At 38.4% G+C, this 25,440-nt stretch overlaps 1 protein-coding gene across 3 annotated transcripts in view; it reads right to left on the bottom strand.

Moving 5' to 3' along the window:
* Positions 1-1,086: 1,086 nt before the first annotated feature.
* Positions 1,087-25,440, bottom strand: part of bard1 (BRCA1 associated RING domain 1) — a 175,034-nt gene continuing 150,680 nt past the window's right edge. For all 3 annotated transcript variants that reach the window (XM_072578614.1, XM_072578615.1, XM_072578616.1), the window contains 2 exons: positions 4,684-4,787; positions 1,087-1,973 (listed from right to left, as the gene is read on the bottom strand). In XM_072578614.1, coding sequence (XP_072434715.1) covers positions 1,638-1,973; positions 4,684-4,787 — 440 coding nt within the window. In that variant the 3' untranslated portion in view covers positions 1,087-1,637. The remainder of the gene's footprint in view (positions 1,974-4,683; positions 4,788-25,440) is intronic.

The raw sequence follows: 25,440 nt of genomic DNA, 5'->3' as shown, positions 1-25,440 counted from the left end.
TGAAATGACAGCTGCATGGTTGAACACAGCTTTTTGGATAGGCAGCTTAACCAGTCTGTGCTGAAGAGGTGCACAGCTATTTGCACATTTAAGTGCTCCAGAAACAAACATTTGCAAGTTTAGCATTCTTTGGGTAAGATGAACAAACTGGTAAGCTTAAAGGGAGACGCAGGAATAGGGATACCTGGAATCCAAGGGAAACAAGCCAAGTTAAGAAAACCGTTTTAAAAAAAGAAAGCATAATGATTCTTGGTTTTTACACAGGGATGGAATACAGGACTTAAAGTTATTTTAAAACTTTACAAATCATTAGTTAGGCTCCAGCTAGGGAATTGTTTTCAATTCTGAGCACTGCATTGTAAGAAAGGATGGTGAGACCCCAGGAGAGCATGCAAGATTTACTAGAATGGTGCCAGAGATGAGAAACTTCAATTATTTGCAGAGACTAGAGAAGCTGTTCTCCTTAAAAAGAGGGCAGATTAAAGGGAGATTGAATAGAAGTGTTCAAAACTATGGAGGGTATTAATGAAGTGACTGAAGAAAAATTATTTCCACTGAGTAGGAAATTGATGAGCCTGGGAACACGGTTAAGATAACTGGCAAAATAATAAAAGGTGGGACCAGAACTTTATATTTGTACAGAGTACATAATGATGATGTGAAATGTGCTGCCAAAAAGGGTGATGGGAGCAGATTAAGTGGTAATTTTCAAAAGGGAATTAGGCAAATCCTTGAAAAGGATAAATTTGCAGGTCTGTGGGGAAAGAGCAAAATCGTGGGAGTAATACAGCATCTTCTCCAAAGAACTGGTGCTGATACAACAGTGTCAAATGTCTTTCTTCTACGGTTTTTGATTCAATGGCATTGCCTGAATTCAAAATTTCTAAAGACTCAGCTGGCTTTTCATGGCCCTGACTGACTCAACTAAGCTTAGCTGACAATGCTGTTGGTAATTATAGAGTAAAGTGCTACAACAAAACAAAAATCATGGAGGCTTTCTTGCATAGCTCTCCAGGTTGATGGAAGTGGGCTGCAATGGTGATCCCAATTATCCTAAAATTATAGTCCTAAGTAAATCAAGAACAGTTTCACAGATTTTACTGATGTATTTTATTGGTTTATTTAAACGATGCTTTTCATTTCAGTGATTTGGCAACAACCAGAACAGTGGACAGATTTAACACTGGGATGGACCTTCATTACAAAAATACATGATTTGATAACCAGTGCGTTAATGATCAAAGGATTAACACATACCTACAAAAGCTGGCACACAGCACGTCTGGATTCAAGTTAAACAGATGTATTTCATTATTCTTTGCATGTTAAAACAAATTGAGTGTGAAAAACATGTAGAGCAAGATATAAAATAAATCTTTTTATTGAATGAGCTTAATTTAGCGTAATGAATACTTAATGTGACACAGTATAAGTGAAGTTAGCAGAGAAAGGTCATTATAAAGCAATTTTTACAGTGATTAGTTTAAACAAACTTTGACCTATAATTTTAATATTATTTGCATTTTCTGAGTTGCGTTTACATTTTCAAGCATTTTTTTTCATGATTTTGTATCAATAGTACATCATTTAGAGCCTCATTTTATAAAATACATCAACTACATATATGGATAAATTCATTAATGGTCGGTTATCGGCAGCAGTTCAAATGCTTTCACACAGTCAATCAGCCATGTAGAATGGGTAGTCCACACTTTGCCTAACCTCACTCTTTCAGGCTTATAGTTACTGTCTTTGTCAGAGATGATATACTGTGTACAAAATGACTGATCCGAGCCAGGGGATGCATGGTAAGCCACAGTGTTGATGCTCTGAGTCACGTCACTGTCTGGTTTTGGCTGCCGGGCAAGGACCTGCCCCCCACCAACCTTGACCAAATTAACAAGATCTTCTTTCTTGCAGCTTTTGAATGGACCCATGAAATAGAAGTGGCAGCCATCAAATAGTTTTGGTAGCTAGCAGCCAGCAAAATAAAGAGAAGAAAACAAAAACATCCAATTAAAAATATGTGACAGTCTGGACCATGATTTGTTAAATGCATATCAATGTGTACTGCAGGTACTACACAGTACGTAGTAAGGATCTGCAGCAAGAATTATTACTGACACAAAAATAACGTATAACATTACAGAATATTGTCAGATGCTTATAATTCAGTAACATCAAAATTTTACACATCTACTGACAGAAAACAACAAATACACTCAGGTTCCGCTGTAATAATTTTAAATTCAATTCAATGCTGTGCTATATAGAAGGCTATAAGCAATCTCTACACAATAAAACAGATTATGCCATTACACTGAACAAATCTGAATGTGGAGGACAACTATACAGTCTAATTAATTGACCCCATATTCAGGATCTTGTATGAAATGAATAAAATTTACAGCACAGAAACAGGCCATTCAGCATAAATGATCTGTGCTGGTGCTTATGCATCTACAAGCCTTCTTACCCAACCTCATTGCATCCTTTATTTTTTTCTCTCTAAAATGTTTAGTTAGTTTAATACATCCTTTACATTCACTCAAATGCATCTACAGTCAGTTCTGCTATAATGCAATATTCTGTTCTCATACAATCTCATGTTATAAGAAAATTGCACAATAGCGGGCGTCATTTAAATTAATGTGGCCGGAACTGCGTTATAACCAATAGTACACGTTTCAGAAGTTCACGACCTACTTCGTCAATCACGTTAAAATGAAATCTTGTAAATGGAATGCACATTATAGCAGAACGACCTTTATGCTATTCACTTCAGCTATGCTTTGTTGTGACAAGTTCCAATTTGTAGCCAATATCTGAGTGAAGAAGTTGCCTATTGGATTTATTAGTGACAATAATACACTAAGGGGCTTTAACTTTGACCTCATTCACAAGTGGAACATTTTCTCAGCATCTACTGAGTTAAATCCTTACAGAATCTTAACCATCTCAATCCTAATGTGTGCGCGGATCACCTTCATTCATCTTGCTCTGAAGGATTAGTATTTGCTCAACAGCTTTTGAAATGTATTTACTGAACCAAAGTTTGTACCCTCAGTTCAAATGGCAAACTGAATCATTACATACACTTCACTCTGTAAAGATATGTCATTCTAGCATTGATACTGTATAGGATTTTCAATCATGAAATTCTACCCACACACCCAGCCACTGCCTTAGACATAAGGTTTCTGTAGATGTCTGAACTATATGCCTCTTTTCAGAGCATTTTAACTATCTATAAATTACTTTCATCAAATCATTTGGGATATTTAATGATTAGAATGAATAATTGCAATTTGAGACCAATTGGTTGAACTGGTCATATTTGTCTAATTAGGATTATAATTATTGAACTTGGCTCAATTTGTATTGTGTAGCAATTGATGATTGAATAAGAAAGTTGTTCATTATGTTGGTTTTCAATTTAGGAGAAAGTTGCTTATGACAGGCCTCAACAAATAGAGTACATTGAACACTGTGACACAAAACATTGGTTGCACTTATGTGGTTTCAAAACAAAACCAAATAATTAAATATAAACCCAGCACCAATTCAGACAGATCATCGTTACTGCAAAATGTTCAAATTGCTCTGGTAAGAAGCAGTCTTCTGGCTTTCTCACTATAAACAGATTTCTGAAAATTGCAAAAAGACACAAAAGAACAGTGGATGCTGCAAATCAGAAACAAAAAAAAACAGAAATTGCTGGAAAAACCCACAGGTCTGGCAGCAGATCTGCAAAGAGAAATCAGAGTTAACGTACTGGGACCTGTGACCCTTCCTCTTTTACCCTCATATACTTTGCTAAATTCTCTTCAAATGCATTCATACTATTTCCTCCAGCTATACCACATGGATACCACTATCAGATTCTGATTCTAATCTGAAGTTTCTCGATTCCCTCCTGAATTTATTCATGACGATTTTATATTTAAGGTCCATTAGCTTTGGATTCTCAAGAGGAAACATCTTCTGTTCATCGACCTTATTGAGCCCTTTTAAAGACCTCCATCAGGGGCCCTCTTGGTCTCTTGTTTCTGAGAAAAAGGAGCCCTAACTTCAGATTTTCTTGATTGTTCCTGTAGAAATGAAACTCACTGCTTTGATTGCATTTTTCATTGTACAAGTGTTATCTTAAGATGATTCTAAACATATTTCTAAAAGTTCCTCGAATACCCAATGGATAACTGGGCAGCAGTTAAGCACAGCACAGCAACGGCCTGGTATGATACTGCTTGTAACTGGAGGTGGAATCACACCACATTATATCAGCAGACATGGCTGCTCAATGTAAATCTGTTGCTCAACTCCTGCTGCCATTTTGATGTCATTGCACAACACAAATTACTGCACCATGAAATTGACAGTGTAACTTCAAACTGGAAACAGGCAATGACAGAGATATTCATCTGAATTGCTAATGCCAGAGGTAAAAAAGCTTGCATTGATTTGCTAGGGCACATATATAAACATACCATGGTCTCATGGCACCCAAAATCATTTTCATGGCAAACAGAATTCAGATTAATTTTTAATCACAGTTCTCAAAATATCAATTAAGAAGAATCAAAGATTCAAACACAGCAAGATGTGAGATTTAAAAACAGCTTAATAATTGGTCACTTAGATATGTTATAATATTCATATTAAAGTAAAACAGATTTGTGATACCTGTTGCTCCTGGTTCTGTCGCCCACGTTCAGGACCATTTACAATATTTATCTCATAGTCGTCTTCAGCTACTCTGTCATTCTTCTCCAGGCAAGCTGTCACCCCTTGATAATTAAGGAGAAAAATATTGCTGTTAACAAGCATTTACCACACATGAAACCACTTTGCCCTAATATTTAGTACAAAGATGCACTTTCGGTCTTGCAGCTCAGTGATAGTGCTCCCACCTCTGGGCCAGAAGGTCTGGGTTCAAGTCCCACATGCCATGGAGGGATATCATAAAGTGCACAAACAGGTTGTTATTAAAAATTACAAAGAAAGTGACAAACCAAAGCAAGCCCATGCCCTGATTAAACCACTATGTACAATGAGCTTCTAACCCTTTAATTCTCAAAAACAGACAAGTATTTACTCTAAAGTCCTACCTGCAACAGTTTCTTTTTGCCATTGCTTGTTTTGAAATATTTATACTTGAATACATCACAGTTAGATAAGACATCAATCAGAATGTAAGCTGGCAGAGCTTGGTTTATGGTCAAGCCTCACAGCAAGACACACTGCAAAATAGAGGTCACTGAACTGACAATAACAACTTGTTATTTATCTTAATACAATGAAAGTTCTCTTCCTACAGTTAACCGCTATGGTTAACATCATGAGCTAACTAATTAATGGGGCCATAGGCAACTCTGATCTCCCCTCCCCCTTTTCCTAGGATCCCATAGATCATATATTATCCTACCAAAGTACAGTAACTGTACAATGTTGAAAAAGGAGTGGTGACGGCCTAGTGGTGTTATCATGGATTGTCACTCCAAAGACCCAGGTAACGCTCTGGAGACCTGGATTTGAAACCCACATCACAGATGATGGAATTTGAATTCAGTAAAAATCTGGATTAATGAATCATAAATTTATTCTCAATTATCAGGAAAAACTGATCTGGTTCACTGATATCCTTAAGGGAATAAACTATCATCCTTACCTGGTCTGGACTACATTTGATTGACTCTTAATTGCCCATTAATAATAAATACTGGCCTAGCCAGCAACACCCTTATCCCACGATTCTGAAAAAAAAGACTCAGGTCCTGAGGCCTGAATAAATCGACAAAACATGGCTAATAACTGACACCATACTCGAGGGAAAACTATAAGGAAAGTGACAACAGATAGGAGATAAACTGTTAAACTAGGCTCTTGCAAGTTACCAGAAGTCTAATATTCTTAGTGAGCTGCAGCAGAGAAAATGGTATATTTCAACAAACGTTAACGAAGATGTGGGTTTTCGTGAAATTATAACTACATCAGTGAATGGGATCAAACTGATTTTAATTTAGAAAATGTCTCAATGTAATTTGAGCCAACTGGCCCAAAATTAAACAGCACTGTCTACCTGAAGTCTGTTAAAATAATGAGTTCAGGTTAAAACCTGATTTCCTCCAGTAAAAAAAACCTAGAATTGCTTCCATCTCCCCAGAGAGCTAAGCAAGATTTTTAGACCTTTCCACAGCTGTTACACACTAAAGCTTTTTTTGAAAAATAGCCACATCAACAATAGAATTAATCAAAGCTTGGGTGAGGATAATTTGTTGCACGAATGTGCATGGAAAGAGTTCAGTTTACCCATTTGCACTGGATGAAAATGTAACGTACTGATATATTATTAAGAATATGTTTACCAGTGAAATGTTGGCTGTTATTTACTATCAAGTTTTAACACCAGAGATTGCATGTCACTCTTTTCAACAGATTTCTCATCCCCTCTCAAATCAGTGTTATATACGCCTACATCTGCTCATTATTCAGGTCAAGATTATTAGACTTGCATTGAAAAGAAACCCTGATCCATGTTCTCCAGTTTTATTAAATGCATCACATGATCCTGACTTTGTGACTCAGTTGCTATTATATTGGAACGATACCCCAATGAACTGGCCATTCATACATCATGCCAATGTCAGCTTTTTGAATGTTAATATCAAACCGATGTTCATCACCCATTCAGATCATCATAACAGTTTAAAAAAAATCTCCTTATTGCACCTCTGGTACACTGCCCATTAGATACAGAGAGCGAATCCTGGAAACACTCAGCAGGTCAATCTGAAACTGGCTCAAGATTTATACTCATTGCAGTGAACATAAAGCAAATAAAATGAAAATGTTTAGCACAAGTAATATACTTAACAATAATTATGATTTTTTCTAAAAATGTCAAGAACCATCAACTATGAACACAAGATGGACCCCCCAAAATGTTCTTTTACTTGCCACTGCAAATGCCTTGTGTAGATTTATACAGTATTTTACATTTCAAACAGCTCTATAACCAATGAAGTGCTCTTACAATGTCAGAAATGCAGCAGCTAATTTCCATACAGCTTGTAAGATTCTAGTAAATCTCCTCTGCACTCCCTCCAAAACAATTATGTCCTCCTGTAACGTGGTGACCTGAACTACACACAATATTTCAGTTCGTAGTCCAGTGACATTACCATTACCACCTCCCCAAATAATTAAACCACAATGTGACAATGACCAGGTAATTTTTTTAAAGGATTAAGTCGAATGATAAATATTGGCCAAGGGACTGGGAAACTCCCCTTCACTTCTTTGACGTATTGCCATACAATATACTTTGACTTGAGAGAGATCAGGGACTTTGGTTTAAAGTCTCATCTGAAAGGTGGCGCCTCTGACTGTGCAGCACTTCCTCAGTACTACGCCAGAGTGTCAGCTGAGATTTTGTACCTGTGTCTAAAATGCCCATTGGCATTTGAACATGGACAAACTTAGAACCTGTAGAATTTTAGCCACAGAGATGTCCACCAAGGCATCTAAAAAGAATCATAACCCTACTCATTCCTCAAATTTGAAGAATATCTTCAATAGAGATATGGCAGTCAGTCATACTGTTACTTAAAATATTCATATATGATACATGAATTGAATGGAATACTACAATCAGTTCCAAGCCGTCTATCTGCAATAAAGGACAATGACAGCAATCAAACTATCACGACTAAGACCTTGTCCTGATGCACAGAGTCATGCTGGGATGTGTCTTCTCTATAGCTTGAGAAACAACAGGCAGAAACCAATTTTAATTCTGTGCATGCTGTGACCAGCAAGAAAAACTACAAAAAATAATCCATCATTGCCATTTTTGTCACATTAACATATGGTGCCACAAAATAGTTGGACAATTTCAGTCTTCACTCAAACAAACTAAGATCAGAAAGATATCCAATAGCTTTCCCAAGAGTGGCAGTGAACGTTCCCTTTTTGGGTACAAAGTCAGACAATTGTTATGTTATTTGGTATTTGGGGAGGTGGAGCAAGAGACATTGTTGTGCACTGCAATGTCTGATCAGCACTTGATTTACCAAGGGGGCACGATACATGGCCAAACATGAAAACAACCTCTTTGGAATACCTGATAAGTCTCTTCAAGCATATCATGACAGAATCCTAGGACAGTACAGCCTGAAGGAGACTCTTTGAGCCATCAACTTTGCTTTGCCTCTGCTAAAGAGTAATCTGGTTAGCTACTCTCTTACTCTTTCTCTGTACCTTTGGAAGATGAAGGGAGATTTGAAAATGAATTGGAATGACACAGAGTTAAACAAGAAACCTGAACAAAACCTGAAGTGTACCAACTTGGTTATCAGAACTGTGGAAACCATGCTACAAGCTGCACTGGCCCTTAAACCTTACTGAGGAGCAGGAAATTATGACAGTTTCGAAAACCTGAAGACTCACTTTTAACCCTCTACCAATGAATGCTATAGATTTAACATCAGAGCTTAGGAAGAAGAGGAGAATATTCATCAGAGTGTGACTGTACTGAGGTATCGAGTTGAATCTTGAGAATTTGCAAAACTGAAAGACCATCTCATTGGAGGTAGGATTGTCTTAGGAACAAGAGATTCCCCCAATAACAGTACATCTGCTGAGAGGAGAGCCTTACTCATGAAAACCACTGAAGAGCAGTGGTTGGAAATGTTAATCCTTAGCTGGAGAATATTGATGGAAGAACTGATGGGGCTTTTTCTATATCGAGAGATAGTTCAGGCTTCCAACTATCTGAACAATAGAGAAAATTAAGATGTATTTACAGAAGGACCAGTTGAAAGATCAAGGACAGTGGGCTCGATCTAAATATTGCAAAGTCAATACACATAAGAGAAGGAAGCATAACCAGCATGGGGAAAGTAGCCCTCAAACTGAAAGCAGCTGAATCACGTTTGCTGAGAAGATGAGAAACAAGCTTATAAAGACGGTTGCTGGAGATATTTCAGATGGTGATTCTCATGAATCACCATACTCTGAAATAGGTTGGCACCATCAAGTCTCGAATTAAAATGGTTTGTGTCTGTTGGTATGATGACTGTAATGGAAGAGCACAAGTTAATGGAAAGTACCACATAGACAGCAGAGCTATAAAAATGAGAGGTTATCCACTTTGCAGACCAGATAGATAAATCAACGTAAATGGTGAAAAGCTACGAACTGTAAATGACGAGTTTAAGATTTAAGATTTAGGGGCTCAAATACAGTAATCTCTAAAGGTCAATTGTCAGTACAAAACACTATTTACAAATAATGGAGTATAGCCTTTGTCTCAAGAGGGCTGGTTTACAAAGTGAAGGTGAAGATACAGTTCGTACAAAGCTTTGTTTAGACTCCATCTGGAGAAATACATTCAATTTTGCGCTCTGTACCTCAAGAAGGATATTTGGCTTTGGTATGGATGGATTGTAGATTCACAAAAATTACACAAAGGCTAAAAAAAGTGTAATTATAAGGGTAGGTAGCAATGATTCGGCTGATATTTCCTTGCAAACAGAGGATTAAAATATGATATATTTGAAGTGCTTAATGTGAGTAAAGGAACTAATAGGATAAATAAAGAGCTAATGACGAAAGTCCAGAATAAGGTAGTAAATAAAATGAGAGCTAGGTCTTTGAGGATTGAGGTTAGAAAGCAATTCTTCACACAAAGATAGTGTAAATCTCTAACTATCTTCTCAAATCCTTTTGAGGGTAGGTCAAATGAAGGTTTCAACAAGGAGATTATTAGATTTTTGTTCAGGTTAAGGTACTAATGTAAATCAATTAAATTAAGATACTAATCAGCAATGACGCAATTAAATATATGAACAAACTCTTGAGGCAGCTTAGCCTCAAACTGAAACTATGCATTCCTAAGATTAACACAATTGTAGTATTTTGCACCTTGTTCCAACACAGATACCTTAGTACACTCAGAGAGAACATGATGGCAATTAGAAGTTTTATGCTCACTGGAACTGGATTGGAACTAACCAGTTTCACTTCTCACTTCACTATCAGCACCCTGGGAGTACGACAAATTTGACCGGGCCAGCCATATGAATACTTTGCAAGTAGAAATACTAAAACAAAACCAAGTCCAAGTCTGGGAAAACTGAGGTGAGTAACTCACCTCCTAACTCACCCAATCCTAATCCACCAACTATACGGCACATGTCAGGAGTGTGGTAGAATACACTCCACTTGTCTGATTGGGGGCAATTCCAACAACCCTCAAGAAGCTTAATACCATTCAGGACAAGCATCAGCTTTGAGAGGAATACCATCGAACATCTTGAATATTCACTCCTTCCACTGAAACTTAGTGGAAACATTGTGTACCAGCAACAGTATACACTGCCAAGAGTTCTTTGACAGAACCTTCCAAATCTGACCTCCACCACCTTGAAACACAAGGGCAGCACCACCACCTGCAGATTCCCCTCGAATAAAAGGGGCTTTTCTAAGCGAATATTTGTGTGTGAAGTATTTGATTCCTTTACCTGTAGAGATATTGCGGGGATATTGGAAATAATACATGAGACTCTCAGGATAGTACCAATTGAAAAACAAGTCACTCAACCTAATTCCATTTTCAAACATTTCGTTAATAGCCCTGAGGTTATGGCAATTGAGATTCAAATGCAGACAACTTTTAAAATGAGTTTAGGGTTTCTGCTTCATCGTTTCCTCATCTCCCTTCTAATTATTCTCATTAATCACTTTAAATAAGTGCTCATTAGTCATTGACCTCTCAGTCCACAAATCACGTCCCTCACAATTATGTCAATAGCATCACTTTAGAACAATTTCCATCCTGCTGATGTAACAGTTAATGTGGAAAAAATATGCATTTTGATCCCCACGCCTATCATTCCAGCCCTGCAATCCTCAACTAAGCTGAGCTAGGTAAAATACTGCGTATCTGCTCATGTATTATTTCTAATATCCCTGCAATATTTCTGCAGGTAAAGGGATCAAATACTTCACACACAAATATTCGCTTAGAAAAGCCCCTTTTATTTGTTCTACATATTTATTTATAATACCTCTGATAAGTTGTCTACTGACTCATGGGGAGGAACATATGGGATCAGACACTTCCACATAATCACGTAAATGGGTCAGTTGTCAATGATAACTCCTAACACATGGATCTTTTTATTATATATTCACATTTAGTAATTTGCTAGTGTTGCCAGCACATGCATTCATAGTTGTATATGCCCTTCACATAGACAGCCAACTCAAAATGATAGTAAGAGGGCTTTAAGACAGGAATTTCAGAACTTGGGAGCCAAGGAGCTGAAAGCACGATGCCAATGGCAGGGTAAAGGTAATGTGTACAGGCTGAAGATAATTGGTGGGAGCACAAACAAAGCTCGAGTCAGAAACAGCAACTAGGACAGGGCTCTAAATGCGGGGGTACCTACAGAATTAGGGAGAGACAGGGTTACAAACGAATTTAAATAAGAGGTAGGGGATTTTTAATTGGTGGCATTAGGGAGCCAGAAATCAAAACGGACTGATAAGTGAATGGGACTTGCACAGGATAGGGATAGAGGTAGGAGGAAGTGAGACTAGGAGTGGAATCAGGGTATTTTGGTAGGGCTGGTGATACAAAGCAGAGCAAGGCAGAAAGCGTTCAAAGAAAGACAAAACACTGTTATTCATGGGTTGAACAAAAATGGCTCAAAGCTAGCAACAACTTGCCTCAATAAATTAAAGATAAAGGGTAAATTGATAGGTATCCAATCAAAAGTGATTGTTAGGTCTGTTAATCTAACTATCAACTCCTGAGTCGGCTGAGACCTAAACTGGCATTCTAGAAGTCATGATTGGAGGTGTCAATGTTGGACTGAGGTGGACAAAGTTAAAAATCACACAACACCAAATTAAGTCCAACAGGTTTATTTAGAAGCACTAGCTTTCGAAGCGCTGCTTCTTCATCAGGTGGATGTGGAGTAGAATTTTAATAAGTAATATGCTACAAGATTTGGACCATCAGACAAAACAACAATACCAAACTGCTCTGATTAAATAATACATGCTTTTCTGCATCAAGTCTCATAAAGGCCAGTCTCCTGGAAATAGATAAGATCATTTTTCAAATTTAGAGAGCAAAAAAAAAACACTATAATGACAAAAGATGCTTGAGAATAGAATGCATGGTCTGTACGATGTAACAGCTAATTGAATTAGTCAATGTGATTCACGCTATTCCACTGCTGTTTGGACTAATTTCATTTGAAATTTAGCTAATAAATGGGCCAATAAATTATAATGGCTGCTTTAAATCCAAAGCAGTCCAAATATCCCAAAGTCAGCAACTGCTACGGATTAAGCCCCAAACTCTTCCTTTTTCATTATTTCCAATCTATTTTTATTTGTTTATTTTTCATTCCAACAGCAAATGCTAACGCCAGCTGAAATAATTTGAAGAGTTTTTGAAGCAGGCAAGGGTCACAGGGCTCAAATTGTGAACTCTGTTTTCTCTCCACAGATACTACCAAACTGCTGAGTTTCTCCAGCAATTTCTTGTTTTTGTTTGTTACAGTGCAAAGGACGACAGTTTTTTGAATCTATACCTCAGAAGTGAAGTGAACTATGTGTAAAAATTCAAAATATGACAGGTGCTGGTAATCTGGACTAAAACCAGAATGCACTGGTAATATTCATGTCAGGCAGCATCTGCAACAAGTGAAGCAGAGTTCATATTTCAGGTTGATGACCTAAAGATCAGGATAGGTACATCGAAGTGGCAACCAACACAGAAGATCCATTTCCAAAAGGAAGGCCAAAAGGGCAGCACATAACAGGGCACTTTGCAGCTCCAAACCCCCTCGCAATATTTTCTGATGGAAATAATAATTTCAAGGTATTTAGTAAGCATTCAATAATGGCCATAAACACCATATTTAATATTTCCTCAATTACATTTGTTCAGGTCTCTAAAAGCTATTTTGGATTGATTTCATCTTGCCTTTTCTCAAATACTGAATACTAAATACATCTCCTAATCCTGTGAATGACGTGGCACTTACTCAATTCCCAGTGAGTGAAGTGAACTTGCATGGAATAAACTAAAAAAATTATGGCTTTGTCTCGTGCACTTCTCAAACAAGCAATGGTCAAATTTAATGTCCCCTTGCTCCAAACTTTAACAGAGAGGAAACTAGACCAAAAGAAAACAGCGGTACGTACTCAGAAATCAATTAAAATAAACCTATTATGTTGACTAATAGTTTTAAATAAATCTATTCCTTGATGGATATTTTCCAGATGGACATTAGTGTGGGAGAGTCAGATGACCACATTTCTAATAAAACCAATTCTTCTAGTTTGAATAATTACTTTGCCTTACTATTTACATTAGTAAAGGAGAATAAAATTAATGTATGTAAAACAATAGTAATGAGGAAACTAATGGAATTAAAATGACCATGCCCCAAGACCTGACAATTTTCTTCTGAGGGTGTTAAAGGAAGGAGGGGAACACACTATAGATGTTATAACTATAATCCCTCCATGTAGGAGCTGTCTCTTTGAATTGGAAAATTGCATATGCCACTCTGCTGTATCTTTTTTTTAAAAAAGGACAAAAGAGGAAAATCAGTTCAGCCCAACATCTGTGGTGGGGAAATTGCTGGAGTCTATGATCAAGGATGGGGTAACTGAACAGCTTGAACATTTTTAGTTAATCAGTGAGAGCCAGCATGGATTCATGACAGATAGGTCATGCCTGACAAACCTCAATGAAGTTTTTGAAGAGGTGAATAAAATAATGGACTAGAGAATGTCTATGGATGTTAGTAATATGACTTTCAGAAGGCAACTGATAAAGTCCCACATAAGAGACTGTTAACTGAGGCAATGACCCAAGTAAGTGAGAACAAATTACTGACCTGGCTGGGAAACAGGTTGCGTAGCAGGTGACAGAAAGTAGGGACGTTGGTAGGTACTCAGATTGACAGGATGTGACCAGCGTTGTCCCACAAAGACCTGTGCTAAGATCTCAATTATTTACATGATTTATTAACAACTTGGATAATGACATAGAAAGTCATATATCCAAATTTGCTGATGATACAAAATTAGATAGCATTGTAAACAACGTAGAAAACAGCATAAAATTTGCAAAGTGATATTGATAGACTAAGTGCCCAGGCAAAATTGTAGCAAATCAAGTTCAATGTAAGCAAGTGTGAGGTTATAAACCCCGGGTTAGATCTAATTTGTAGTGTGAGCAGATTTGGGCACCGCACCTTAGGAAGGATATATTGACCTTGGAAGGAGTACAACGTAGGTTTGCCAAAATGATACCTGGAATTCAGGGCTTATGAGGAGACATTACATAAATTGGACCTGTTTCCTCTTTAGGTTAAGTGGTGATATGATTGAGGTCTTCCAGACAGAAAAATACAGAGTAGATAATGATGAACTATTTCCATTGGTTTGGGACCACCCTCCCCACTAATCTATTACTATCACCCCCCCACCTGTATCCACCTATCACCTTCTCAGCTACCTTCCCCCAGCCCCACCCTCCTATTTATTTCTCATTCCCCGTTCCTCCTGCCCCATTCCTGATGAAAGGGCTTACGCCTGAAACATCAACTCTCCTGCTCCTCGGATGCTGCCTGACCTGCTGTGCTTTTCAGCACCACACTTTTCAACTCTAACTCTCCAGCACCTGCAGTCCTCACTTTCTCCGAGATCCTACATTCTATCAGCCAAGAGCATTTAGCTGTCCAAAAAATCTCAATGACATAAGCTTCTGACTTTGACAAAGGAGCATTCAGGAGAAAAAGCTAAGTTTAAAAATTGTGCTCATTTCTGGAAAGTACCTGAGTGCATCATACAATGACAATAATTCAGATGTTCTCTGTGCAGATGCCACTGACATTGACTGTAATGGCTTTTACTTGTGTGGTCATTAGTGCTTACCCTACCACATCATCTTTCTTCTTTGCAAAAGAGTAATAAGCAGAAAAAAGGCTAAAATTCACACAACACCAGCTTATAGTCCAGCAGGTTTATTTGGAAACACTAGCTTTCAAAGTGTTGCTTCTTCATCAGATGGTTGTGGAGTGTAAGATTGTAAGATACAAAATTTATAGCAAAAGTTTACCATAAGACATAGACATAGGAGTTTGAAGTAAGGCCATTCGGCCCATCGAGTCCACTCTGCTATGTGATGTAACTGAAATTATATATTGAAAAAGACCTGGACTGTTTGTTAAGTCTCTCATCTTTAGAATGAACATGTTGGTTTCAGTTCTTTCATATGTAAATTGCAGAACGTTTTTTTAAGTTACATTCTCAAGAAAAAAAGGCAACTTGGTAAAATATCATCTTGAAACTATGGAGTCAGAATTTTACTGGACCATGGAATACAATTCACCTGGTAAATCAATTTTGCCCTCAATGTTTATGAAAGTGCCAGCTGACAATAGGATAGTGACCAAAATAGGGCATGCAACAGAGTAACCCTTTGGCCACTGAGAATGCAATAGTTAGTGACGACTGACGGTTAGCTACTAGAGTTATTCTAGGATTTCAAATAGGAAATGGCTGCTGCTTATTAGCAAGATAATGAATTAAATTAAGTAATTTGACTGTTACATGTCATCATTCATTTTAACGTGTTAAAATGTTTTTTGTCATTCAAGAACCGTTCTTCTAGTTTGAACAGTCCTGTAGTTTCTTCCTCCATTTGGTGACTCTCAGAGTGTGCTTACTTTTCATGTGGCAAGTCATCCTTTGGTTGAGTAATTGCATGTAATCAATATTACATTTTATTTAGCATATAGTTGAAGGTTTTTTACAAAATTATTGACAGATACTATTATCATAAATGTCAAATTAAAGGATAATCTCACTCTTTTAGTTTTGTAAAAAAATGATACATTAAACAACCTCCAAACTCAATGATCAAGCAGGAACGCAAAGTTTCTGCAGATATTCAAAGCTAGATTTTCGACCAGTTTTCAGTTTGTCTGTGATTAGTGTTTTAAAACAGATCATTTTTGTAAATTTGAATAGCCAAACAAAGGATAAGAGGATAGATGCTGTCAGATGATGTACAGGCTGTACAAAATAGGGATTGTCCCCTCTACCACTTTAATTTGATGAGATCAAACTCATATTACCACAGCTTTATTTGAATGACATGCAATTTACCTACAGCATACAGCTATAAGCCAAACTAAGCCACTCATGATGAATCTGTGTGCACTAAAACCCCAGTTCAAGAGAGCGATATGTAGTAACTCTTCAATGAAAGCATTTCTAAATTAGGTTTGAACCGTCATATTTATTTTGATGAAGTCACATTCAATTAGAAGGATGAAGCAACTAAAGCATGCAAAATCTATCTGTAAAGTTCTTAATTGCTTTTCGGGTTGAGATACAAATGGACTACATGTATGCAAAAGGTTCCAGGTGCTTTGAATCGTTGCGTTTATTAGCCTTACATTTGCTTGAGTAAAGCACTTTCAAGGGAGAAAATAATAAAACAAAATTGAGAATTTACAAATTTGCAGATCTCCGAAGCTGTTAGCTGGAATATTATCCTTTTAGCCATGGGATATAGATTTGAATCCAACTTAAGATAGAATGCATAAAGATAGCTGAAAGCTGGTGACCATTTTAAATGAAAGGGCTTCAGGCAGCCTGGATCCATTTTCTCATAATTATGAACATGCAGCATAGAGGTGCCCTCTATTTTACCAACCATATTCAGAGTCAACAAAATAGATTTCCGCAAGAAGAGGGACAAAAAAAGTTAACAGCTGGATACAGACTGCAATTTAGGTATATTATGCAAAAGGGATATGCACAGTTGAGAAATTGATAAATGTGGCTCTTCAATGGCTTAAGGCTGTAACTATGCGATATTAGCAGGATTCACAAGTCTAATTCCTTGTCTGTGTTCTGTTAATTCATCCTAGTTGTGCTGATGTACAAGTGCATAAGAAATAGGAACAGAAATAGGTTGTTCGGCCCCTCAGACCAGCTCCGCCATCATGGCTGATCCGACTTTCCTCATGACCCTCGATTGCCCTGTTGATCAAGAGTCTATCTCAGCCTTGAATAATGCATACACAAGGGCTCTGCCCCAACAGCTCTCTGTGGAAAGGTGTTCCAAAGACGTCAACCCTCAGGAAAAAAAAAGATTCTCCTCTCAGTCTTAACTTGACACCCCTTTATACTGAGACTAAGCCCTCTGGTCCTAGATTCTCCCATGAGGGAAAACATCTTCTCAGCAATTAACCTGTCAAGCCGTTTATGAATCCTATATATTTTCATGAGATCAACTCACCTTTCCTTTAAACTCCAATGAGTCGGCCTTCCCGATTACTTGTGGGTTTGCTTTCCATGTTTCATATTCTGTTCATTTGTTCTCTCTTCCAAAATGAACAACTTCGCATTTTCCCACGTTATAGTCCAATTGTCAACTTTTTGTCCATTTATTGAGCCTACCAATGTCTCTCTGTAAACTGTTTGTAGCCCTCTCATAACCTGCTTTTCCACTTATTTTTGTATTATCTGAAAGTTTGACTATAGTACATTCACTTCCTTCCTCCAAGTCAGTAACGTACATTGTAAACAGTTGTAGTCCCAGCACTGATCCCTGCGGAACTCCACTGGTCACCCTTTCTACCCACATGCTGTTTTCCAACTAGCTAATTCTTCACCCGTGCCAAAAACTACCTCCAAAATCATGGGCTGTTCTCTTATGTCTTAAACTTCCGAGAGGTACCTTGTCAAATGCTTTCTGGAAGTCCAAATACAACACATCTACTGGTTCTCCTCTATCCATTCTGGTTGAAACTTCTTCAAAAAAACACTAATATATTAGTTAAACATGATTTCCCTTTCATGAAGCCGTGCTAACTCTGCTTAACTATATTATGAGTGTCCAAATATTCCACTATTACTTCCTTAATAATCAAACCTAATACATTTCCAACAACAGATGTTAGGCTAATCGGCCTCTGTCACATGTTGCCTCCCCTTGTTTTTGAATAGGGGTGTCAAATTATCTGTATTCTAATCCTCTGGTACTTCACTAGAATCCAAGGATTTTCGGAAATTACAAATAATGTCGGCATGGCGGTTCAGTGGTTAGCACTGCTGCCTCACAGTGCCAGACACCTGGTTCGATTCCAGCCTCGGGCGACTATCTGTATGGAGTTTGCATATTCTGCCAGTGTTTGCATGGGTTTCCCCATGATGCTCCGGTTTCCTTCCATAATCCAGGGATTTGCACGTTAGGTGAACTGGCCATGCTAAATTGCCCATAGTATTCAGGGATGTGTAGGTTAGATGCAATAGTTAGGGGTAAATGTATGGCAATAAGGTAAGGGGATGGGTCTGAGTGGGTTACTCTTCGGAGGATCAGTGTGGACTTGTTGGGCCAAATGGCCTGTTTCCACACTATAGGGATTCTACGATTCTATAATGCATCCACTATCTCTGTAGATACTTCTTTTAGGATCCCAAGCTGCAAGCCATCAGGGCCAGGGGTCTCAGCTGCCTTTAGCCCCATTAGTATGTCTAATCCTACTTCATTAGTGAAGGTAAAGATACTTAGTTCATTCTCTATATCCTTTACTATTAATGGGATGTTTGGGGTATCTTCCACCACAAAGACTGATGCAAAAGCTCTGTTAAACTCCTCTGACATTTCTTTGTTTCCCACAACCATCTCCCTAGATTCATTTTCTAAGAGGCCTATGTTTACTTTGACCTCTCCCTTACTGTTTGGATATTTATACATTTTTTGTTTCTCCAGTGTGTATATTCCTCACTAGTTTGCACTCACAATTTATTTTCTCAGTCTTAATGATCTTTTCAGCCTCCTTTGCTGGATTCTGAATTTATCCCAGTCTTCAAGGCTATCACTGACTTTGGCCTCCTTATATGCTTTTACTTTCAACGTAACACTCCTCTCAACTTCCTTGGATAAGGATGGTTGGTTTAACCCTCTCTTGGAATCTTTCCTCCATACCGAGATGTATTTTTGCTGAAAGGTCTAAGAGGTGCAAAACTTTGTTTCAACAGTCTTGGGTTAAACTGAAGACGATCAATAAAGGTACAAAGCAAATGTACAGTGGTGTCAAATAAAAGCGAGATTTGGCTAGGCTATGATGATCTTGATGATTCAATAACTTGCCAATAGCTTCTATTCAGGCTTTCTCCAGACGAGGCTCTGAAAACTAGGCAAAAATAATGACTACAGATGCTGGAAACCAGATTCTGGATTAGTGGTGCTGGAAAAGCACAGCAGTTCAGGCAGCATCCGAGGAGCAGTGAAATCGGCGTTTCGGGCAAAAACCCTTCATCAGGGAGCCCTTCCTTCAGGCAGTGAGGGAAAGAAATTTTGGGTGTAAGCAAGGGCAAGAAACTGCTCCCTTTATCATCTCAAATATTCCTTACCTGGGTAAGTACATGGTCAAGATTACATCACACAACTGCAGAAAGGATCAGTAAATAAATCTGGTACATACCCAGAGCTATTGTATCATAATAAAGCCACTGCTTAATGAAACACCGAATGACAGTTACATTGGATAGAAATAAAGGAGATCAACAGGTGGTGAATGGAATCAGCAGGAGTTAGTGTTGCAATTGTCAGCAAGTATAACTTACAAATTACAAAAAAAAATCCTCTTTGAACTGAAACCTCTTTGATCATGATATAAAGACCTGACTAAAGGCCACATATCTTTCAGCTGATTATATAAACTAGAATAATGTATCTTAGAAAATCTGAAGCACTTCACAACTTTTCTCTCTGGTTGCTATAATTAAGGCTGCCTATTTCAAAGTTCAGGCACTGATTATACAGCTTACACCGTCATAGCACGAGCACTACCTAAGATTCTTTTCAAACTGATCCTCATTACTTTCTCTTTTTCAAGGCACTGCAGGGCAGTGCATCATGAAAATGTTCTCAGGTAAAATGACTTCACACCAAAATGAGATGTTCATGTCAATTTCTCAGCCATCAACAGGGTTAATTATTGATTTCTAATCTATCAGTACCATGGCCTGATCAAGAAAACTAACAGTGTGATATAATCTATTGCACACAAGAGCAAACTTGTCTTCTACAACACCAGGATATTCTCAACACGTTTTAAAACCAACACAGTATTGTTTGAAATAAAATGTTGGAAATACTCTCGTTAGCCAGCATCAGCGGAGAGAGACAGTTATGTTTCATGTCAAAAGGACCTTTCCTTAGAATTGAAGACAGTAAGAAATGTGGTACCATGAAATTTTTGCTCTATAAGCTCTCCTGCTTTCCAATCTATCACAGGCAGACCCTTTTGTTCTTCTGGCCCTACCTCACCTTTTCCATTACATTTCTTACGTCTTCAGTTCTAAGTCAACTTGACCTGAAACATTAACTTTGTTTCTCTCTACAGAAGCTGCGTGACATGTTAAGTTTTTTCCAAAATATTTTCTTTTTTGTTTGATTGCTAGCATCCACAGTACGTTTGTATAGCCGCTTGTCAAGTATGATCATGTAAATGTAATTTTGCAGCCAACTGACATATATCAAAATTCCAGTAACAGCAATAAAATAATGACCGAGTAATTTGGGTAATTGAATGATAATTACTGACCAGCGTACTGGGCTGAACTTTTCTGTTCTTCTGCAAATGGTTTTGTAGGATATTTTGCATCATCTCAGATGGCCAATGGAGACTCAGTTTAACATCTTATCCAGGAAATGATGCAATGCTCTCGCTGTACTATCAGCCTTGTTTATCTGTCCACTCAAGGAACCTGAACTCAAACCCTCTAATTTAGGAGCTGAGTTCTGTCACTGCGTCATAGCTGGCAAAAGGAAAAGGGACTAGGAGCAATCAAGGCAACAGTCTGAAGAATTAGCATGGTATTCTGCTAACAGTTTGGAACTGACTAAACACTATTATAGGGCTGAGGACAGGTTGGACAAACCACAATCAGATTAAAACAACACAAGCATGGACCAATGATCAAGAAAGGTCATAAAGAAAACCTTGGTTACTTTTAGAATGAGAACAGGCAGGCAAACTGAGGCAACAAAAGCTGAGGAACATAGTAATACACAGCAATCATTGGTGCCCTTTATTGCAATTTTCATTTGTCCACGTGATCTAGCTCAACCCAGAAGCATTATGTATCTACATTCATCTGGCTAAAGACTCCGATTTCAGGTTATAATCAATCTTATGTGACAATTGGAAGGGAAAAAAGAAATGTTACAGCTCTAAACTTGATATTTTTCCTCATCTGCTACATATACATTTTGCTTATCTGTATATTGTATATCTGTGCATTAAAAAGATCTCAAAGGAAACAATAAAAATAGAGTAGTCCAACGTATGAAAGTAGCATAGACAGTTGTAATCAGGCACAAGTGCATACACAGCGTGTTGGATAACAAACACTTCAGTAGTACCACCTAACAATTCATTACTTCAATTCATCACTTTCCTTCCCTGTCACTTCAGACACCAATTCTTAATCAGATGACCCAGCAGTGAAACAGTAAGCCTGGACCACCAAACAGGGAGGGTGGGACATTAGGCTTGGGATACCAAATGCCTCCACAGCTTTAAAAATGCACTGGAAATGTGCACTTGTACTTGTGAGGCAAATTGCACTGGATGTCATGCAGCTGTTTGTTCATGAAATGAATATCCACTGCAAGGACCCAGAACGTTAGATCAGAAAATCAACAGTACCAATCTAACATTTATAGTGTCCATTTGTAGTCTCAATCCTCTAGTCAATGATCTCACTTAACCCTACTCATATGAACACACCTTCAACTTGAGAAAAGACTTGCCATCAGTGTTATTTAAACGGATCATCAAATATTTTGCAGTTTCTACAAGTAATTGGTGCTTTCTTTCGCAATGCGAAGGTTTACAAGGAATGCTGTGATTGGCACTGAAGTACTTTGTGCTGACTTCAAGGCTGCTGTCCAAACCAGTTGCTTTCAGAAGAGGGAATTCAAACATATTTCCCTGAGAATGTTGAATAGCTTGGAAGATGGTGGAGGACATGTTGAGTAAGAAAAGCTGCTAGAAGAGGGAGAAAGAGGTGGAAAAAAGAAGACTCTCAGTGGGAGACTATTCCACCCAACGCATTCTGGAACGAATTCTCCTATCAGAACCTCAGTGAAGAACCATATGTGAGATGTAGGTAGCATTAGTCAGAACACGCCTGCACTATGGCATACAAACTTTAGTTCTTTACTTAAAGAGGAATGTAGTTGTATTGGAGGCAGTTCAAAGGAGGTTCATGAGAATGATTCCAGAGATGAGGGATTTGTCTTGTAAAAAGATTGACATTTTCTTGGCCTATGCACTGTGGAGTTTAGGAGAATGAAAAGAAAGCTAACTAAAGTACAGAAGATGCTAAAGGGGATTGACAAAGTAGATGTAGAAAGGATGTTTCTTAATGCGGAACAATTTAGAATGAGCGATCACAGTTTTAAAATTTAAAACAAAGATGAGAAGAAATTACTCCACTCAGAAGGTTGAGGATATGTGGATGCTGAGACATTGAGTAAATTTAAGGAGGAGGTAGATTTTTATTTTGTAATGGGTTAAAGAGCAGGCAGGAAAGCAGGCAGAGAAGTCGAGTCGAGGCCGAGCTGAGAAAAGCCATAATCGCATCAACCAGTCGAGAAGGCATGAGGGGCTTTTATCTATGTCTGCTCCTAGTTCTTGAGTTCTTATATTCAAAAAGAATATTCCCTCATTTTACACCTGCAACAGCAAGGACTATAGTGGATCAAGAAAGCAGTTCACCACCATCTTCTCCAGGGCAATTTGGGATGATCAATAAATGCTGGCCTAGCTAGTGATATCCACATTTCATAAAGGAATAAAAAAACTCAGATTTTCTTGCACTTGCTTCTTTCTCACTAGTGCAAATTGCACAGAGCCCAAGGTGAAGACTATGGTGTAGCAGCAAGCTCACTGGAATAGTAATTCAGATATCCATGCTAATGATCTGGACAATGGTTCAATTCCCATCGTGGCAAAACATAGAACTTAAATTGAGTTTAAAATCAAAAACTGAAATCTAGCCAAATTGTCAATGGCTATGTGGGCAATAGTTGTCATCTGCACGAAATTTATTAGTGCCGAGCTTCTTCTGAGTTGAAGCCAGACATATTTACAACATTCCACAGGTTGTTATCCACTGTCCGTAAAAACACAAAAAATAGGAACAGCAAGAGGCCATCCAATCATGGATAACCTTGTGCTTCAACTCCATATTCCCGCCAACTCTCCATAGTCATTGACTCCCTCAGATGCCAAAAATATGTACATCTTAACATTCAGTATATTCAATGATGGTGTCTCCACAACTCTTGGAAGTAGAGCATTCCAAAGATTCACAACCCCTTGACTGAGGCTGTTTCTCTATCTCAATTCTAAATTATTATGGCCACTTAACTTGAAACTGTGCTTCCTTGATTTATATTCACAGCTAGGGGAAGCAATGTCTCATTCTCTAGTCTGTCAAATCCCTTTATAATGTTGAATGCTTCAATCATAAGACCATAACAAGCCAGGGAACTATAGACCAGTGAGCCTAACCTCGGTGGTGGGCAAGTTGTTGAAGGGAATCCGGAGGTTCAGCGTGTACACGTATTTGGAAAGGTAAGGGCTGATTAGGGATACTCAGCATGGCTTTATGCGTGGGACATCATATCTCACAAATTTGATTCAGTTTTGTGAAGAAGTAACAAAAAGAGGTTTGATGAGGGCAGAGTGGTGGATGTGATCTATATGGACTTCAGTAAGGCGTTCAACAAGGTTCCCCATGGGAGAGTGGTTGACAAGGTTAGATTTCATGGAATACAGGGAGAACTAGCCATTTGGATACAGAACTGGCTCAAAGATAGAAGACAGGTGGTGATGGAGGGTTGTTTTTCAGACTGGAGGCCTGTGACCAGTGCAGTGCCACAAGGATCTGTGCTGGGTTCACTACTTTTCAACATTTATATCAAAGATTTGGATGTGAGCATAAGAGGTATAGTTAGTAAATTTGCAGATGACACCAAAATTGGAGGTGTTGTGGACAGCGAAGAAGGTTACCTCAGATTACAACAGAATCTAGATCAGATAGGCCAATGGGCTGAGGAGTGCCAGATGGAGTATAATTTAGATAAATGTGAGTTCTGTATTTTGGGAAAGCAAATCTTAGCAGGGCTTATACACTTAAGGGTAAGGTCCTAGGGAGTGCAGGTTCATAGCTCCTTGAAAGTGGAGTCACAGGTAGATAGGATAATGAAGGAGGGGTGGTATGCTTTCCTTTATTGGTCAGAGTATTGAATACAGGGGTTGGGAGGTCATGTTGCGGCTGTACAGGATATTGGTTAGGCCACTGTTGGAATATTGTGTGCAATTCTGATCTCCTTCCTATCGGAACGATGTTGTGAAACTTGAAAGGGTTCAGAAAAGATTTACAAGGATGTTGCCAGGGTTGGAGGATTTGAGCTATAGGGAGAAATTGAATAGGCTTGGGCTGTTTTCCCTGGAGCGTCGGAAGCTGAGGGGTGACCTTATAGAGATTTGTAAAATCATGAGGGGCATGGATAGGATAAATAAACAAAGTCTTTTCCCTGGGATGGGGGAAGTCAGAACTAGAGGGCATAGGTTTAGGGTGAGAGGGGAAAGATATAAAAAGAGACCTAAGGGGCAACTCTTTCACTCAGAAGGTGGTACGTGTATGGAATGAGCTGCCAGAGAAAGTGGTGGAGGCTAGTACAATTACAACATTTAAAAGGCATCTGGATGGGTATATGAATGGGAAGGGTTTGGAGGGATATGGGCTGGGTGCTGGCAGGTGGGACTAGATTGGGTTGGGGTATCTGGTTGGCATGGACGGGTTGGACCGAAGGGTCTGTTTCCATGCTATATATCTCTATTACTATGACTCTATAAGAAATAGGAATAGGCTGTTTGGCCTCTCAAGAACGTTCCGCATTTCATTAGGATCACGGATGATCCAGCATTTCTCATATCCACCTTTCTGTGTTTTCCCATAACCCTCAACTTCCCCATGCATTGAGAATCTATCTCACTCCAATTTATCCATCTCCAGACTGCCAAAACCACTAATAACTCCTCTTTCAATATTCGCTCGTTCAAGTATATCACACAGTCTCCCTCCCCAATGTGTATATGTGTATACCCACATTGTTGTCTCTACAGTGAGCTGATGCAAAGTACTCATTTGAATCCTTAGCTATATCTTCCAGTGCTATACACAGATTACTACTTTGTTCCCTAATCGGTCCTACTCTTTTCCTAGTCATTCTCTTGCCTTACTATATTTATAAAACACTTACAGATTTTCCTAACATTATCTGCCGGTGTTGTTTTTATACTCTGC

Source organism: Chiloscyllium punctatum, chromosome 10 (genome assembly GCF_047496795.1).
Source record: "Chiloscyllium punctatum isolate Juve2018m chromosome 10, sChiPun1.3, whole genome shotgun sequence".
Classification (NCBI taxonomy): domain Eukaryota; kingdom Metazoa; phylum Chordata; class Chondrichthyes; order Orectolobiformes; family Hemiscylliidae; genus Chiloscyllium; species Chiloscyllium punctatum.
The sequence above is the reverse complement of the archived record's forward strand: the minus strand, read 5'-3'. Positions and strand labels throughout refer to the sequence as shown.